Consider the following 19561-nt stretch of genomic DNA (forward strand, 5'->3'; position numbering starts at 1 on the left):
GACGTACTGACTCTCTACCAATGGTGCTGGAATTGAACTCAGAGCTCACTAACACTCCGAGCTGTAACAGCATCACACTAACCACTACACTACCGTGGCGGCCCATGACCTGGAGGACCACAGACGCAATGCAATTTGACAGCAACAATAAAGGTGCAAACTATCTTCTAGATGAGAAAAGAATTTTGAAACCAGAAGTGCAAGGGGACTCCTAGTTCAGGATGCCCTTAAGGTTGAGTCAGTTGTAAAGAAGGTTAATGCAATGTTAGCGCTCATTTTGAGATGACTAAAACACGTACTGCTGAGGCTCTATAAGGTGTTGGTAAGACCATCTTTGGATATTGTGAGCAATCGTTGGCCCCATATCTCAAGAAAGATATGCTGGCTCTGGAGCATGCCCAGTGGAGAATGATCTCAGGAAAATGAAAAGCTTAGCCTGGCTGGAGTGCTTAACGTCTCCAGGCTTGCACTTGATGGAGTTCAAAAGGATGAGGGGCGATCTCACTGAAGCCTACGGGATACTAAAAGGTCTGGACAGAGTGGACATGAAGACGATGCTACCATTAGTAAGAGAGTCCAGGATCCAAGAGTGCAGCTGTAGAATGGAGAGACATTCATTTAAAACTAAAATTAGAAGGGATTTCCTCAGGTGGTGAATCTATAAAATTTATTGCCACAGAGGGCTGTGGAATAAGTGTCACTGGGTGTACTTAAGACACTCTTCATTGATAAGGAGGTTAAGGGTGACAGGGAGAAAACAGAATAATGGGGTTCAAAAATATCAGTCATGAGTTAATCGCAGACCAGACTCAGTGGGCCCAATGTTTTAATTCTGTATCAATATTTTATGCTTTTATATTGGAAGGTGGGGTTAAAGTGGATAGCTTTTACAATTGACAAGGTAATAATGGGCCAAATGGCTTCTTTCAGTGTCACAAACTTTCTGTGATTATTCTGATTTTGATTTCTCCCTACTGAAGTGAATGGTCTGACATCTCCAAATTAAATGCTAGCCCTGCTAATACAAGGGGTAATTGATAAGTTTGTGGCCTAAGGTAGAAGGAGATGAGTTATTAACTTCAAACTTTCTACATAATCACTCAAAGAGTTGAACTGCATGTGCATGTAACGAGAGCTGTATAACTCATCTCCATCTACCTTAGGCCACGAACTTATCAATTACCTCTGCTGTGGACCACTTCTACAAAGAAGGGATCCGTATGCTCCACGACCGCTGGACTAAGTGTGTAAATGTAGGAGGGGACTATGTTGAAAAATAAATACGCTAGGTTTTCAAAAATTGACTCCTTCCACCTTAGGCCACGGACATATCAATCACCGCTTGTAGGACCGAAGCAGGAATGCACAAAACTACAATGTCTTGAGTATTTCCTAAGCCTTAAAATTGATTGTGCCTTTACATTCTTACACACTATAGAGAAGGTTTTGGCTTCAAATATATTTACTGCCAATAAATATCTGGCATTGCAGTGGAGTACTAGTACATTGGAAAAACATTGAATTAATGCAGTCAAAGGGTGGAATTAGCAGGCAGTGGATTCTGCACTTGAATAATTAAAGGCATATGTAATGATAGGAGTTGCATACAGGTAATTACAATGGAGGAGGGGGTGCTGTATAAAAATGGAGATTCCACATGATAATAAAGTGTTATGATTAGTATTTTTAATTTTCATAAGCAGAAATAGCTTACTTTGACAATAGCCTACTTCTCATTCTCTGTTGCTTCCAGTCAATGCATTGCACAAATATCAACAATTGTCATACTTCATACCAAAATTACACAAGTTTGGATTCTTATCTTCATATCTTGTTATTATCCCACAAGTACTCTTCCAAATACAAGAATTAATGCAAGTGCGTACTTTAAGGAGACATTTCTCATTATCTGTCATACTAATCACTGTGTTTTTAACTAGTATACAACATTGTTTGAGCTGAGAAATCAGTGGGCCACTGGCAGTAAAGAGAAATACAAATTAGAAATATTATCAGACTCTTGAACGGACCTCCATAAGATTGTCTCTTGAACTCATGTGACTATAATAAACCAAACCTAGAACTTCTTCGACATACAACAGTCCCCCTGATTTCTATTCTACTTGTATGAGTTCCAAGTGGCTACGGAAGTTAATGTGGGAATGACTGATTTTTCCACAAACAAAGCAGAAACTGGCTAACCCAGCAGATAGATGGGTGAGTAGTTAGTGGGTTGCTGCACTCCCTCTTCTCCTTCTGTGTATATCTGATGCAAGGCCTCAAGGTTCTCCATACTCTCTGAAATGCTCTTTCACATGGCCATGAGAAACCACCAAAATCTGTGATGGAACCTGGTGGGAGGGGGTTGAGAGAGCATTGGAAGGTTGTTTGTTATGATAGCAAATGCCAGAGTTATTTCAGGGCTTAGACTTTATTTAAATAAAACTAGCCAACTGCTCATCATTAAAAAGGTGCCCCAGTATTACTTCAGGGCTGTAAGATGAAATAAATATGTGGTGGATACTCTAACAGTTGAAGAGTAGGCAGCTTGGGATGGAAATTCTCAAGGTTACAGTAACATAAAACTCAACTTTTTCAACACTCTTTAACTGTGCTACCAGCAAAACTAATTGGAGTGATAATTCCATCCTAAAGTTGTTGAGCAATCTTTAAAGAGAGAGAGAAAGAAAGAGAGAAAGAGAGAGAAAGAGAGAGAGAGAAAGAAAGAGAGAAAGAGAGAAAGAGAGAAAGAGAGAAAGAGAGAAAGAGAGAAAGAGAGAAAGAGAGAAAGAGAGAAAGAGAGAAAGAGAGAAAGAGAGAAAGAGAGAAAGAGAGAGAAGAGAGAAAGAGAGAAAGAGAGAAAGAGAGAAAGAGAGAAAGAAAGAAAGAAAGAAAGAAAGAAAGAAAGAAAGAAAGAAAGAAAGAAAGAAAGAAACAGTTACTTAGTTTCACTTCTTCAGGATATCTCAAATTGCTTTACAACTAAAAAAGTTCTTTTTGAAGTGTTTTCATGTAGGAAATAGACATACAACTTACAGACTGCAACAACCCCAAAAAAAACACCGCAGTTGATAAATAATGTCTACAATTCTCTATCAAAAGCAACTTGTATTGATGAAGTAAGAACTAAAATGCAGGTAACACTCAGATGTCTTGGAATTAAAACATTAACTTTTCCCTTTCCACAAATACTGCCTGACTTGCTGAGTGTTTCCAACATTTTTTGTTTTTATTTCAGATTTCTAGCATCGGCAGTTTTCATTGATTTTTATCTACATTAATGAAACACCTTTTTAAGATGAGAAAAAGAGACAAAAAGATATACTTACTTGGAACTGGCATGAGCATGTCAAGTCACCACCAACTTCCTTACAGACGCCACCATATTTACACGTAGTTTCGTCACATATTTTAAAATCATCTGCAAAAAGAGATTTAAATCTAAATACTTGGCAGAAAAATTGATTTATTCTGAAATTCACAAATTTTCACAAATTAAGTATCTGATGCATTAAAATATAGCCATGTTTTGTCTTAATAATTGCTGACTTCAACAAGGATTATGCACCAAGACTTTAACAAGAGCCTTATAATTTCAAAACCAGGTGTATTAAATGTTATGACATATCAAGACTTGGTGTGCTCAGTGTTAACATTTCTGGAATTTAATTTTAAAGCATTCAGGTAAAGCATTAGACCAGGATAAAATTTAAAAATGCTAGAGCCAGCTGTTAGTCAATGTATGAAAAATAATGCCTTTAATTCCTCAGATTTAATTCTTCCTTCATGCAATTATCCTTTACCATCTGATACACAAATCCAGTATTTTCTACTTCTGGCTTTTAGAATGAAAATTCTGAAGATTTTAGTCATTTCTATTTGTATTACTCAGCACTTCAAAGTTGTTTGAGTTCAAACTACTGCATTGTAAAGACTCACGGCAAATGTTGCTCTGACACAAGTCTTTACAACACAGTAGTTTGAACACAAACACTTGCCTTTATTATGTTTCTTACTGCATTGTTGCACCTCATCTCCAACAAACTTTCCATGGGAGTGGAGCTAATCCTCAGACCTAATGGGAGATTGTTCACCTAATGGGAAGTTGGTTCCTTAACAGCCTGCTCCACGTTTCACAGCTCTGCTCTCTGACAACGTGTTCAGGTCCGACCCGGGCAAACACTTAAAAGACAAGTTAAACCCTGGACTGGCTGGATTGAAGAGGCTGAATGTCGGGAACTGGAGGTGAGGGTCGAGCTGCTCCATGATGTTTACTCTGCTCTCCGCAGTACTGAGATGGAGGCTGTGGTTACGGGTTTTGTGTCTGTGAGCTCTGCAACGACTTGCCCCACCGTGCGAACCAAGGCTGAGGCTGTGGGCCTACTCCGGCTACTCCAGGCTTCGTGTCTATGGCCTCACTTTAGTTCTGAATGTTGTCGCTCGCTTTTATTGCTTGCACAATTTATGTCTTTTTTCTCTCTGCACATTGGGTGTATGTTAGTCTATTGTTAAATGATTTTTTTCAGGTTTCTTGTTTTATGGCTGCCTGAAAGAAGATGAATGTCAAGCTTGTATAACATACATATTTTGATAATAAATGTACTTCGAACTTCAAAAACATGGACCAGTCCCCATATCCTGAGAGCAACAATTTGGCAAAGACAGATATTGATGTGGAAATTCACCATTGTTTTTAATGCACCAGCACAACCTTCATTCAGCTGAGGAAAAGTGACTTTTATGATCATGATCTAAGATTACAAGCCATGTCTAAGTTCATGATACAGTACCATGTTGAACATCCTCTACATAGCACCATCCAGAGACAGAGAAGCAGTTTCAGCGACAGGTTACTATCGATGCAATGCTCCTCAGACAGGATGAAGAGGTCAATACTCCCCAATGCCATTAGGCTTTACAATTCTACCGCCAGGACTTAAGAACTTTTTAAAAGCTATTATTAATGCTTTTTGAGATAGTGATTTAGATGCATATCATATTTTTTTACTGAGTTAAGTATTGTATGTAATTAGTTTTGCTACAACAAGTGTATGGGACATTGGAAAAAAGTTGAATTTCCCCATGGGGATGAATAAAGTATCTATCTATCTATCTATACCAAAATGATCTTTGCTGTCCTTTTTAATAGAACAGAGTGATCTAGGAATACTGGTGCATAGTTCCCTGAAGGTGGAATCTCATGTGGATAGGGTGGTGAAGAAAGCTTTTGGTATGCTGGCCTTTATAAATCAGAGCATTGAGTATAGGAGTTGGGATGTAATGTTAAAATTGTACAAGGCATTGGTGAGGTCAAATTTGGAGTATTGTGTACAGTTCTGGTCACCGAATTATAGGAAAGGTGTCAACAAAATAGAGAGAGTACAGAGAAGATTTATTAGAATGTTACCTGGGTTTCAACACCTAAGTTACAGAGAAAGGTTGAACAAGTTAGGTCTTTATTATTTGGAGCTTAGAAGGTTGAGGGGGGACTTGATAGAGGTATTTAAAATTATCAGGGGGGTAGATAGAGTTGACGTGGATAGGCTTTTTCCATTGAGAGTAGGGGAGATTCAAACAAGAGGACACGAGTTGAGAGTTGGGGGAAAAAGGAAAGGAATGGAGGGTTATGGGCTGAGTGCAGGTCGGCGGGACTAGGTGAGAGTAAGCGTTCAGCATGGACTAGAAGGGCCGAGATGGCCTGTTTCCGTGCTGTAATTGTTATATGGTTATGCTTCAGAGACCTGAACCACTCAAAGTAGGCAACAAAAATATCTGTCTCTACAAAGACCTCCAAATTCACCAGATGGATAAGTAGACCAACATCCATCTCCTTGGTTAACATCAGCAGTAATGAGCCTTTAACTACACTCAGCCAATTCCACTGAGCAAACAGTGTCATTCGTGTCCTTGCATTGAGAGCAAAAGGAAGCCTTCATAAACTTCACGAACGATCCAACAACCCAATCTGTCAATAAAATACCCTGCACTACTACATTAGTCTCATTCATCACTGGAGAGCTCAGAATATCAGAATGGAAGCAAGTTATCTACCCTGAGGAAGTGCCTATAAAGAAGAAAAATGTATAATTGCCATTTGGTAACCTATTCTTCCTGAGCAGAGGCAAAATTATGGAAATCAACAATGACCTACTGTGGCACTGGGGAGAGTGAAATTCCTACCTGCAGGATTTAAATCAACTTTCTAAATGTGCCAAGGTGAACCATTGGTTGATTCCCCAAAATACAGCATTGAATCAGCTAAGTTTAATGGGAATGATTACTTCCTAATACCTACTCCTCCAGTTATGTATGCCATCTTTCTTTCTTCCGAAAACTGGTTCAGCATTGGCTGGAATCTCCACAACTCTCTCCCCTGTGTAAATTTTACAGTTTGCCTCCAGTTGAAAACACAACCAACCTGGCTGATCCTGGCACACTCATATTAAACATACAGAATCAACAAAACCAACTGAACATTAATGTTACAACTAGTTAGTCACAGTCCAATAAAATAAAACTGGACTTAACTAATTTTTTTTGACAATAAACATTGGATATTGAATAAAATTTCTTCTATCTTCAGGGTTTTTCAGCAAATACCTATAAATCCATTACGTTTTGAAAATGCAACCTCTGTCTTTTCCAACCAGTGGCCAAGTTTAAAATGAATGACCAGAAATCCATACAGAGCAATGCATAAAATTTTCCGTTAGCAAAATGATGAGTGAAAATCAGTTCCCTACATTATAGTTATAAGACAAATATACACATTGAACATCTCAGGTTATAATTCTTTCAAATATTCTCATCAACAGTGCATTCCTGGAGGACACTATATTTCATAAGACATGAAAGATAGTTGGACATGAGTTTGGACTGAATTATTGGAGTAAATGGGTGAAAAATGTTCTCAGACTCCTGAGATGATAAACAGTTGTATCTAAGGATTTGATTACAAAAACAAGACAATTTATTTCTTATGTTACGTACCCGTGGGTATCTTGTACCTGTCACATGACCATGATGTAATTGAGGCTATGTTGGGCATGAGGTGGAGTGACGTAATTTTCCCACCAGTGAGAGGTCATGTGATAGTTTTTTTCAACAGGGTGTAAAAGGAGAACCCCTCCCTGTGAAATGGGGCAGTTTGTGGTTGAATTCACCAATGACTGTTTTGCAGCGTATTCGATGTTATGACGCAGTTTTGTTTTGAAGTGGAGTTTTACTTTCTGCCTTAAGTCTCAAAGGTTATTGCCGGCAGTTTTGCTACAATACTACCAGTTAAAGTCCAGTCAGAGAGTGAAGATTTATCGAAGTTCGGGAAGCTGGAGGATCAAGGAGAGTTAATGTCGACGGTGAAACAGATTTGACCTTTATTTAATCTTCGTACGAGGAATTAGTAACTTGTGTCCACGATAACTCCTGCTTTGCCAAAAGAGCAGAGAGTTGGATGCAGAGTTTCACCAAGGAAAGGTCAGTGCCTTTAAACAGTTTTATTTCCTTCAATCATAAATCCCTCGGCATGGCATACTTCAGCTGGGAACAGCAGTAACATCACGAAAGAGGATTTAATTACTCCAAGGAAAGTCTCTTCTAACTGACTGTAAATCATTTTGGACTTTTTTTGCAATACTACTTTAAAGAACTGAGTTCGTATATCTCACTTTAAGAACTGTTCGAGCTGCCGTATAGCAGCTGACTTCCAGTTAAGTTAGTCGTCTGTTTATTTTTGGGGGTTTTTTTAAAACAGTGTTTAATAAATGTTTTATTTGTTATAAAAAACCTGTCTCAATCAGAAATTCATTGTTGCTGGATCATAACACTTATCAATCCAATTGTTCAATCCAGTACTTTATTTCCATGCTGGGAACTACTCAATAATTCACTTGGTTAGTACTCCTGATGTGCAAGTGTAGACACTCTGACAAGATGTTATTTGCCATGAGCAGAAGCACAGCTGAGCCTAAACCAACATTCACTGAATCTGCTGGATATGTATCCTGTGTGGGCACATTGTACGATTTGTTACTTCTCTAACACTGAGCCACTGAGGCAATCCACTTTGTTGTTGTGTAGAAGATTAGCTTTCTCAACACAGTCAGGGGTTGAAGACATATTAAAAAAAAAGCACGTGTACCCATTTGGTTGAGCATCATACTACATCCTAGGCCATCTGCTGAGGCCTCTCGAGAATATAATGAGCCATCATTCAATAAATCATTACAGTAAATTGGAGCAAACTTCCTAGTTTCTTTTTCCATAACATTGTCGGGAACCATATTTTCAGCCCCTTATTTCTTTTATTAATGTTCACAATGAGATGGGAAAGTCTTTTATTTAACTCAGTTTATTTCATGATGCATTCTAGGTCTGTCACTGTGAATTGTTTCATTACAGCTACATCAAGGAATCATCACATTAAAGAAAATGAAACCAGGAGTTCTTGTGAAGATGTGAATACATTAAACACATTGAAGGAGCAATTGTTTCAATGATGAAAATTGCTTCTTTAAAGACCCTACGCAGAGCATTTACACATATTTTCTGCGACACTAACAGCTAGATCTTAAAATTAATGTTCCATTGCCGTGAAAAAGCAGAGAATACAAAATACCCAAATGCAATTTTGAAAGAGCTTTAAGAATAACCAGGAAGGAATACATTACTGCTCTGCTTGTGATGGTGTCATCCTGCGCAATTGTTGCTGTTGCAAATCGCTGGAACGAGCAGCAGTATGACTTGATGATATAAAAGAAAAATGGCTTGGCTTTTTGTTTTTGTAAGTGTCATCTCTACACAAGTTTTGTAAATGTGTACGGCAAGCTAGACATAAGTACTTATGGAGATGCAAGTTCATCTGAGTCGAAAAATATACAATGCATTTTCTGCTTTAAAGGTAGCAGAAACCTTAAGCAGGCAACGTGGTCAATATTTGTATATATTAGCATTTATTGTTGCAAGCCACTGGTTCTTAGCCAGTTAGTTGTGTAAATAATTTTATGTGACAGATATTGTGAGCACGCTTTTAAATAAATTGGCAAGATTTAATAATTACAGCTTTCAGATACTCTGTCAAGAGCAGTTGAACGAAGAGAACATTTTCCTTTGCATAATGCTTAATCAAGAGTAGCAACCTGTAGGAACCAGTACAGCCTAACTGTGGTGAATTTCTATAGGAATTTGCTTGATCATAAGAATATGACAAGTGGGAGCTGAGCTGGGCCACACAGCTATCACTCAGTGAGACCACCGCCACTTTCCACTCCATATATCCTTTGTTTCCGTCTGTCAGTTCTTCCCTTAAATATACTCAAAGAATGAACATCCAAGTTCCTCTAGTCTACACACATTTCATTTATCTGAGAGCACAATCATCTTCACATCAAAACTTTACTGCGAGACTTTATTTTCTAGCCTTATTTTCAAGGCATCTACCTTGTCAACATTTTCCAGAATGTTGTATTTTTCCTGTAGATAAACTTTCACATCTAAATGCCAAAGATTAACAGCTTAATCCTTTCAAAAATTATCCAATAAATAATCACCTCATTATTATCAAATATATATTAATATTGGTATTTTTATTGGCTTATTATTGTCACATTTACCAAGACACAGTGAAAAACTTGTCTTCCAAACTGTTTGTACAAATCAAATCATTACATGGTGCATTTAGCTACAATAAGGTAACAACTTACCGTAGACTCCGGACTACAGAGCGCACCTGATTAAAAGCCGCTGGCTCTAATTTTAGAAAGAAAATCAATTTTTTACTTGTACAGGCCGCACCGGATTTTCGGCCGCAGGTGTCCCACCTTGTAATATGAGATATTTACACAGAAAGATATTACACGTGAGGATTTTTTAACTTTTAATTAAATCCATATGGTAACATAAACAAATACATATTGCAAATGCTTTTTTTCGAACCGTGCCTGTAACGCGGCTACTTTTAAATATACGTTGCGTATACTTTTTTACTGAACAACATTCCAATATCTCCTAACGACTGGTAAAAAATATATATACTGCAGCCTACCAGGAAAAGTTATTGATCGCCTTTAACTTAAAAGCAGCGTTCGCTCAGATCCAATGCCGCTCGCCCCCCTCCTTCCCGTTTATCGCAAACTGGCATTTTTCCCACAAGACACGCCGAAACCAGGTGTGACGTCATAGCATCCCGCGATGTAGTACAGAAAACAAATATAGTTAAAACACTTCTAACTTTAACTAGAAAATGAATTACTAAGCGAAAATATTATAAACTAAATAACTGCCATAAAGGCAGCACAATGCTTTTCTTCGAGTGTTTTCCATGTTGATGAGGGTGAGTACAAATGACTGATTTACAATAATTTAATTGTGAAGGTGCGCTTGATTTATCGTACAATTTCATTGGACCTCTGTGAACTACTCATCAATTTTATTGGTCTACTGTTACGAGGCAAAATGTTTTTGGCGGCATGAAAAAAATCATGTATTAGCCGCACCGTATTAAAGGCCGCAGAGTTCAAAGCTGTTCAAAATGTGGGAAAAAAGTAGCGGCTTATAATCCGACATCTACGGTAAGTAACATCTTAAAAAAGAAAAAAATTAAGTTTAAAGGCTTAAACCCATGTCAGTTTTCACCAATAGTATTAGTCAGGAAGCACAGGGGTGAACAGATGCAAATCAGAATTCGCACAGCAGAATGCCAGATAACCTCAAGTTATCAACAGTAAAATGAGGGAAGGAACCATAAATGTTTCAGAATAGTCAGGATGAGGGTTAAGAAGATCATTGAAGAGGATCTCTGTAACAAGAGTGAAAGCAGGAGGATCAAGTTAACACAGAGTTGGAAAAAGATTACCAAAGTTGGCTTGAAAATGAACTGCATCTTGCTCACTTTGAGAATCACGTCTGGCTATTTGAATTGAAGAACAAAGGAAACAGAGAACTTAGTGTCATGGTGACATGACAACCTTTCCCTCAATGTCAGGAAAAGAGAAGAGCAGGTCATTGACTTCTGGAAACAGGGTGGTGCACAGACTCCTGTTAATATGCTGAGGTGGATATGCTTGAGTTTCAGGTTCTGTGACGAGAGTCCTTGATGAGGATGGATTGGACGCAAATAATGGATATCCAAAGAAAGAATCAAGTCATGGTATCAAACTGGATCAAGAACTGAACACAAAACTATATATATATATATATATATATATATATATAATATCACTAGTAGGGCTTACAGCTGAGCACCGATCTTCAGTTTAGGTGCTCTTTAAATACTCAATTCTTGGCGCCAAAACATATTTGCCAATTAGCGAGACGGACCTGAACCCTTAAAGGGGCCGTGCCAGCTATCTATACTCCAGAGAGTTAGAGTATCTAAACCCAGAAGCTGCTGAGGTTGGGTGCATCTCGTAATAGGATTCCCTCCCCTATGGATGACTCCTGACACCCTGGCTAATCGGAGAGACAATGATAGTAGCTGTGGATGAGAGCCAGATCCAAAATATCTCCTTCAGGCACCCAGCATCTCTCTTCAGGTCCAAATCCTTCCCAGTCTCTGACCAGTATGTGAGTCTAAAGTCTTCCCACTGTGAAGACCTGCTCCCCATCAATAAACTTAGGTGATGGCGGGGCTGACGGAGATGGGGCTAAGGGGCTGGTGCAGACAGGTTGAATTTAGGAATGTGGAAAGTGGGATTGATCTTTAAGGTCTTGGGGAGCTGTTGCCCTAATTAACTTACAGAACACCTTCCAGAAATGTGATACGAACTGTGGTCCACTGTCAGAGACAACGTCCACCAGGAATTGTGTATCCTGAAAGCCTGGTCCAGGACAATTTCAGCTGTCTCTGCTGCAAATGGTAGCTTCTCCAAGGCAATGAACTTGCAGGCTTTCAAAAACCGATTGATGATAGTCTTCCCCATGGATGGCAGATGAATAAGTCCATGAAGACGTGCGCCCGTAGTCTTTCCGGAACAGGTAGGGGGTGAAGGAGCCCTCGGATTCAGGTACGGGACTCCTTGATCCAGACACACACCTCACATGCCTGCACATACTACCGAACCTCTTTCATAAGGGGTTTCAATCCTATCACCCCTTACAAAGTGAAATCAAGCGACGTAGGTGACAACAGGGTTTCACTTCCAGATGAGCTCAATGGCTTCAATGCTCACTTTGACCATCAAAACTTGGAGGAATCTTCTTGAACTCCCACAGCTCCCGATGACCATGTGATTTGAGTCAATGAGATTGGTGTGAGAGCATCCCTTCAGGAGGCTGAACCCACAGAAGGCACCCAGCTCAGATGGAGTACCTGACCGAGTACTAAAGACCTGTGCGGATTGGCTGGAGTGTTCACCAGTATCCTTTACGTCTCACTTTGGCAGTCTGAGGTACACACCTGCTGCAAGCAGGCCTCAGTCATGCTGGTGCCTAAGAAGAACGTGGTAACCTAGGCAAAGTCTATCATCCAGTAGCACTTACATACCCCGTGATGAAGTGTTTTGAGACGTTGGTGATGAACCACAGCAACATGAGAAGCATCTTGGATCTGCTCCAGTTTGCCTACTGTCACAACTGGTCTACAGCTTATGCTATTTTATTGCCTCTTCATTCAACCCTGGAATATCTGGGCAGCAAAGATGTCATATATCAGGATGCACTTTGTTGACTACAGCTCGGCATTCAATGTCATCATCCCCTCAAAACTAATCAATAAGTTTCAAGACCATGGCCTCAATGCCTGCTTGTGCAATTGAATCTTTGATTTCCTCACCTGCAGAACCCAGTCAGATCAGATTGGCAACAACATCTTCTCCACAGTCTCCATCAGCACAGGTGCACCACAAGGCCGTGTGCTTAGCCTGTGTGCTCTACTTGCTTTATACTTATGACTGTGTGGCTAAGCACAGCTCCAATGCCATCTTCAAGTTTGCTGATTCGTCACTGGCCATATCAAAAGTGGTGATGAATCATCATAGAGGAGGGAGATTGAAAATCTGGCTGAGTGGTACTGCAAAAACAACCTCTCACTTAATGCCAGCAAGACCAAGGAGTTGATTATTGACTTCAAGAGGAAACCACATATCCATAAGCCAGTTCTCATTGGGGATCAAAGATGGAGAGGGTCAGTAACTTTCAATTCCACATTGTTATCATTTCAGAAGACTTGCTCTGGGTGTAACACAAAAGTGCAATTTCAGAAAAAATGTGGCAGTGCCTCTACTTCCTTAGAAGCTTGCAAAGCTTCGGCATGACATCTAATACCTTGATAAATGTGTGGTGGACGGTATGTTGACTGGCTGCATTGCAGTTTGGTATGGAAACAACAATGCCATTGAATGGAAAATCCCACAAGGAGTAGTGGATATGGCCCATTATATCAGAATTAAACCTGTCCCCACTATTGAGCACATCTACATAGAGTGTTGTTGCAGAAAAGCAAAATCCATCATCAAGGACCCCCACCATCCGGGTGATGCTCTCTTCTTGCTGCTGCCATCAGGAAGAAAGTGCAAGAGCCTTAGAATTCACACCAGCAGGTTCAGGCTATTACATCTCAACCATCGAACACTTGAACCAGAGGATAACTTCATTCAGCTTCACATGCCCCATCATTGAACTGTTCCCACAACCTGTGGAATCACTTTCAAGGACTCTTCATCTCATGTTCTCAATACTTATTGCTTTTTTTTCCTCTTTTGATCATAGTTGCAGAGTTTGTTTCCTTTTGCATATTGGTTGTTTGTCTGCCCTGTAGGGTGCGGTCTTTCATCAGTTCTACTATGGTTCTTGGATTTACTGAGTACGCCCGCAAGCAAATGAATCTCATGTGTGTATTGTTATGACCCCAGCCCCCTCCTTTGTGAGAATCGCCAGAGCCCTAGTGAAGGGGGGGTCAATGACCCAAGAGAAGAGAGAGATACGTGCGGTGTCCCTCGTTTCACGGCGAGGCAAAAGCTGGCGACTGTGGTCATTGTCTCGTGGAGACACCTTTGTGAATTGGGAACTGTACTACGTGTATACCCTCAGGGCAACGTGGGTGGAGAGATGGAGAGAGATTGCATCATCCCAACCTGATTGACATCTGAGACCCCGTGAGTTCAGATAAAAGAGGGGTTGTAAAGACAGCCCCCAAGACGCACCAGAAGACACGTTAGAAATCCTGTGACAGCGTTTAATAGCGACAGCCGGTGGTGGGGTTCGTGTGCGTCTTTTCCTTGCCTGGGATTGGCGACCTCACCACGGAAAAACGGCTTAGCTACAGGAGAGGCCACAAGTGAGCGGCCATTCCCCAACGAGACTCCGACGGATCGAACTCATAAAGGTTGGAAAAACCCGCCGGGTAACTGTTCCATTCAATCTCTACCTCTCTCTCTCCAACAAAAGTGCACCACCGCGACACCCCAAAAGACGGCAGCTGGTGGAACTGCAGTGACCACAAGAGACTTTTAGATATACAGCGGACAATATATACCTTACCCCTAGACAACGATAGAGCTTATTTATTATTGATTATTACTATACCTGCGCTTTAGATTGAGTATTGACGACATTTGTTATCTGAATGTTTGTATTAACCTTACTTTTGTGCCCCTTTATAAATAAAAACATTTAAAAATGGTACCATCAGACTTCAGCGGACCTCTCTATCTTTGCTGGTAAGTGATCCAGTTACGGGATACGTAACAGTATATGGTGACATATATGTACTTTGATGATAAATTTACTTTGATCTTTGAAATTTATTCTGCCTTCTATAATTGCTTTGCGCTTATACTATATTGATGTACTGATATGGCGAATTGATCTATATGACTTGTGTGCAAAGTAAATTTTTCATTGTACCTCCTTAGAGGTATCTGAGGTTGGTATCTGTGCATACACTGCCCAAGTCCCTGTTGTTATCTGAAAACAAAGACACAACTGAAGGCAGTGATGAAGTCTCCACAGTTGGTTGAGTTAACTGCAGGGACTAAAAACAGTAAGCTGGGTCCAGAAAGATACAGCCAAATATATCTGAAAGTTAACTCAGTATAAAACATGACAACGCAATTAATAATATTCTGTCTTATTTTCCAATTGCAAGGATTATGATGGGTTCCTTGGCTAGGGAACACAATAACTGATGGGGTCCAAAGATAACAAATAGCTTCAATTTCTGGACATCTTCTACCAGAAGAGAAATACCAAACAATCAGCTGGGAAGTGCGGGGCTGTCTCTGTGGAGTGAGAGCCATTGGGCAGGTGGATGGGGTTGGAGGGTGGGGGTAGTGGAAACTATCAACAATTCAGGTCTACATCAGGAGTGAGAGTGGAGAGGGGGATCACTAGTATAAAAAGGGAGGGGGAGTGTTGAGACTGAAGATGGAGATGATTGTTAGACTGGAGCGGAGGGAGTATTGTCAGTCATGATGGATGTCAGGCAGATTGAGCCAGGTGGGAAAGAGTTGTAGATGGTAGAAGAGAGGAAGACAAAGAAAGAAGGAAAGAGGAGCCAGAAGTAGGTTTTATAGGGTGAAGGTGGAGAAAGCTACTGGAGGATGATAAGCAAGGATCTGGTAAGTAAGGAACATTATAATCATAACCATTAGGGGTGAGGTGAAGGGCAGCTGGAATAATATCAACATTTTAAGCAGGGGAGTGGGGATGACTGGAAAAATTGGACCAGCCAATGATTGATTAGCAGAGCAGACTCGATGGGCCAAATGGTCTACTTCTGCTCCTATGTCTTATGGTCTTATGAATAAAACAAAGATCTCACACTGTAATTATTAAGAACCCTGGTGAAGCCACATCTGGAGCACTGTTTCCTACTACTTACTGTATGTTTATTGCAACATCTATTGTGAAGATAGAGAGAACATGTTGTTGAAAATCTCAGGAATTTATTTATTCCCCATTATTTCTCCTGGCTTTGTCTCTAAGGAGCCCATTAAGTTTTAATGAAGGGTGGGGAAACAAAACGCTGGTAAGTTTCAAAGGAGAATGGGAAATAGAATCAAACAGATTTTCAAAAGAATGTGGAAACTGGGGTCCCAACGGTTTAAAACATTTGTGGGAAATGGGCCCCAGTGAGTTCAAAACAAGTGTAGGACCCAGGACTACTGGGTTAATGGAAACATTGCATGCTCTTCCCTGCTTAAACAAATCAGGGCCCTGTAATGTTGAGGGTACTGCAGGAATCAGATGTAAAAACCTCCATCAATGCCACATTTCCTTTAAGTTCAATCAGTCCTCAGTTCCCACACTTCCTTTAAACCTGCTGGGATCCTAGTTGGATAATGGATTAACAGAGTTCTACAGCACTCTCCTAGCAACATTATGCCTTTTATTTTATTTTAATCAAACTGTGCTTTCATTCTCTCACCTTAGGTATACACTGTCTCTTTCCCATTAATGCATAAAGAACATAGCAGATTGAATCAAGTCTCACTAATATAATAACTTCAAGTTCCCATAAACTTAAGTCACCCAAAACTCTCCTTACCTTGTCCCAATTAGTGTCAGGTCCAACTCACTCTGCATATGCTGATCAACACTTAACCTCAATTTTAAAATTTTCCTAATACATCTGTCATTTCCTTCTATGGCCTCAGTCCTCTATCCCACCACCTCCAAAAACACTACCAGCCTTGGAGCACTCTGCATTCTTCTCATTCTGATTTGGTAAATTTAATGATTTCAACACCAGAAATCTTCAGTCCCTCAAGCCCTAAGATCTGTAATTTCACCCTAGGACTATCTGCTCCTTTTCATCTTTCTTTCCTAAAACCCCGACTTCAAGCAAAAAGTTCCATTTTCCTAAGCACTTTAGGATGATTAAGTTTAAGTTTTAGATAGATAGATAGATACTTTATTCATCCCCATGGGGAAATTCAACTTTTTTCCAATGTCCCATACACTTGTTGTAGCAAAACTAATTACATACAATACTTAACTCAGTAAAAAATATGATATGCATCTAAATCACTATCTCAAAAAGCATTAATAATAGCTTTTAAAAAGTTCTAAGTCCTGGCGGTAGAATTGTAAAGCCTAATGGCATTGGGGAGTATTGACCTCTTCATCCTGTCTGAGGAGCATTGCATCGATAGTAACCTGTCGCTGAAACTGCTTCTCTGTCTCTGGATGGTGCTATGTAGAGGATGTTCAGAGTTATCCATGATTGACCGTAGCCTACTCAGCGCCCTTCGCTCAGCTACCGATGTTAAACTTTCCAGTACTTTGCCCACGACAGAGCCCGCCTTCCTTACCAGCTTATTAAGACGTGAGGCGTCCCTCTTCTTAATGCTTCCTCCCCAACACGCCACCACAAAGAAGAGGGCGCTCTCCACAACTGACCTATAGAACATCTTCAGCATCTCACTACAGACATTGAATGACGCCAACCTTCTTAGGAAGTACAGTCGACTCTGTGCCTTCCTGCACAAGGCATCTGTGTTGGCAGTCCAGTCTAGCTTCTCGTCTAACTGTACTCCCAGATACTTGTAGGTCTTAACCTGCTCCACACATTCTCCATTAATGATCACTGGCTCCATATGAGGCCTAGATCTCCTAAAGTTTTGATTGTTATCTACAGATTCCACAAAGGTAATGCTTTTTTATGGGTGTGTGTTTGAAATCAGAAGTTCGACATCCATTGACTGAATGAAAATGAGCACATTGCCATAGAATAACCAAGCATATTGTACCCCTTTCCCACTAATCTTTTTTTTTCTTTCAAGCCACTATCATAAGTGGAAATTGCATCTGGTAGCTGAACTATTCAAACAGTTCTGAAAAATTGTGTTTATTGACCTTTGTGGAAAACTGTAGGCCTAATACAATCCATGCAAATAAATGTGAATACTTTACTCTGTGGTGCTTTCAATATTACAGGTTTTTTTCATATGTCAATCCTGATTGATGAAAGCTCAGGCTCAGGGCTCAGTTCTAATCAGGATGCAGCAGCTGTGCCCATCTCTATTGCTGCCAACTTTGTTTTCACATAATTGCACTTTGAAATGTGCAAAGAATTGAATCATTTGACAGTCACAAAAAATATATTCTTCCACAAGGATGAATAATTTTATGCAAAATATGGGTTCGTGCTTTGAATTAGTATGAGGATAAAGATACAGACAGTGTGTCACAGCAATGACTGGTTCTTTTAAACTCAATATGATAGAGCTGTTGTGTTTACTTACTATGACTGGGAATGGTTTATGGCTTCTGTGAGAACCGTTACATAATCTGAGTATTAACTTAGTAATAAGTGCATCATTTAATCTTTTTTTCCTAAAAATAAATTTGTCACTTTTCTGCCAGTCATTCCGCAAAAGGCTATAGATGAGAGTACGACTCTAAAAGCACTGGCAAACCATTCATTGTTGTCATTCGTATATGGATGCCTGTCTGTCCATAATAAGCAAAGATTACTTCACCACAGAGATCTACACAGCGTGACTGCAAGCAACTTTGGCACCTTCCCGCAGTGCATCACCCACAATGATCATTAGTGGAAGACTAATCGCTACCTCCCACCAATCCACCAAGCCAACAGCAATGAATTTTTCTTCCACTTCATTCTGTTCCCCATTTCTTTTCAGCTAATTCATGTGATCAAATAAGAAACCCACTGCTGTAATCAATGCAATTGTAGTCTATATTTTACCTTAACGCTGCTCTTCTGAAGATCATTATTTCTTTATCAAAACTATCAATCTTTATCGCAGCCACACAGAAACAAGCTTTCAGGCCCACCGAATGTATGCTGATCACCTACTAACCATTACACTAATCCCATTTTTATTCCCCCATATTCAATCACTCAACCACACACAAGTGCCAATTTATAGTGGCCAATTAACCTGCACTCTTTTGGGACTGGGAGAGGAGTCAGCACCCAAAGCAAACCTACATTGTTACAGGGAGAATATGCAACCTGCACATGGACAACACCCACAGTAAGGTTTGAACCAGGTCTCTGGTTCTATGACACAGCAGCTCTATTAGCTGTACCACTGGGCCACATCTACTCTCCAGATTCTCAATGGCCAAGTACCCATAACCTCGGAGGTATGGAATTCCAGAGATTCCCATCATATTGACAGATTTCATTTTTCTTAATCACAGTTTGAAATGCCTGACTCTTATTTTGAGACCGACTAGCAATTCCAACCTCCCAGGCCAGGGAAATAACTTTCCAACATCTACGTTCTCAAGTTCTTGAGAATTTTATGCCCCGGTGCTTGCTGCTGCTGCAAAATAATCTTCAGTGTGAATTTCCCAGCATGAGTTTAAGAAAAAATGCTGAGTGGTTTTCCACATAATGAGCCTGTGTATCAAATGCTGCTGTGGATGTAAACCCAGCAATAGGCAAAGGGGCAAATACCGGTTCCAGCCCCAAAGGAGTTCCAAATGAAATGCTGGTGTAACCATTTAAAGTCTTTAACCTTACCATATTTAAACCTTTTAAACACATTCTGAATGTTTCTCAGATAATCAAAGAAGTTCATCAATATTCAAAAATATTCAAAAACATTTAAAATGTCAAAGTCTAAAACATTTTCAAATACAGTAAGTCTAT

General features: G+C 40.0%; 1 protein-coding gene across 1 annotated transcript in view; it reads right to left on the bottom strand.

The window, feature by feature from the left end:
• Positions 1–19561, bottom strand: part of LOC140732195 (tomoregulin-1-like) — a 267865-nt gene that overhangs the window by 140496 nt on the left and 107808 nt on the right. The window contains exon 2 of the mRNA XM_073054465.1: positions 3330–3421. Coding sequence (XP_072910566.1) covers positions 3330–3421 — 92 coding nt within the window. The remainder of the gene's footprint in view (positions 1–3329; positions 3422–19561) is intronic.

This window comes from Hemitrygon akajei, chromosome 8, assembly GCF_048418815.1.
Source record: "Hemitrygon akajei chromosome 8, sHemAka1.3, whole genome shotgun sequence".
Taxonomy (NCBI): Eukaryota; Metazoa; Chordata; class Chondrichthyes; order Myliobatiformes; family Dasyatidae; genus Hemitrygon; species Hemitrygon akajei.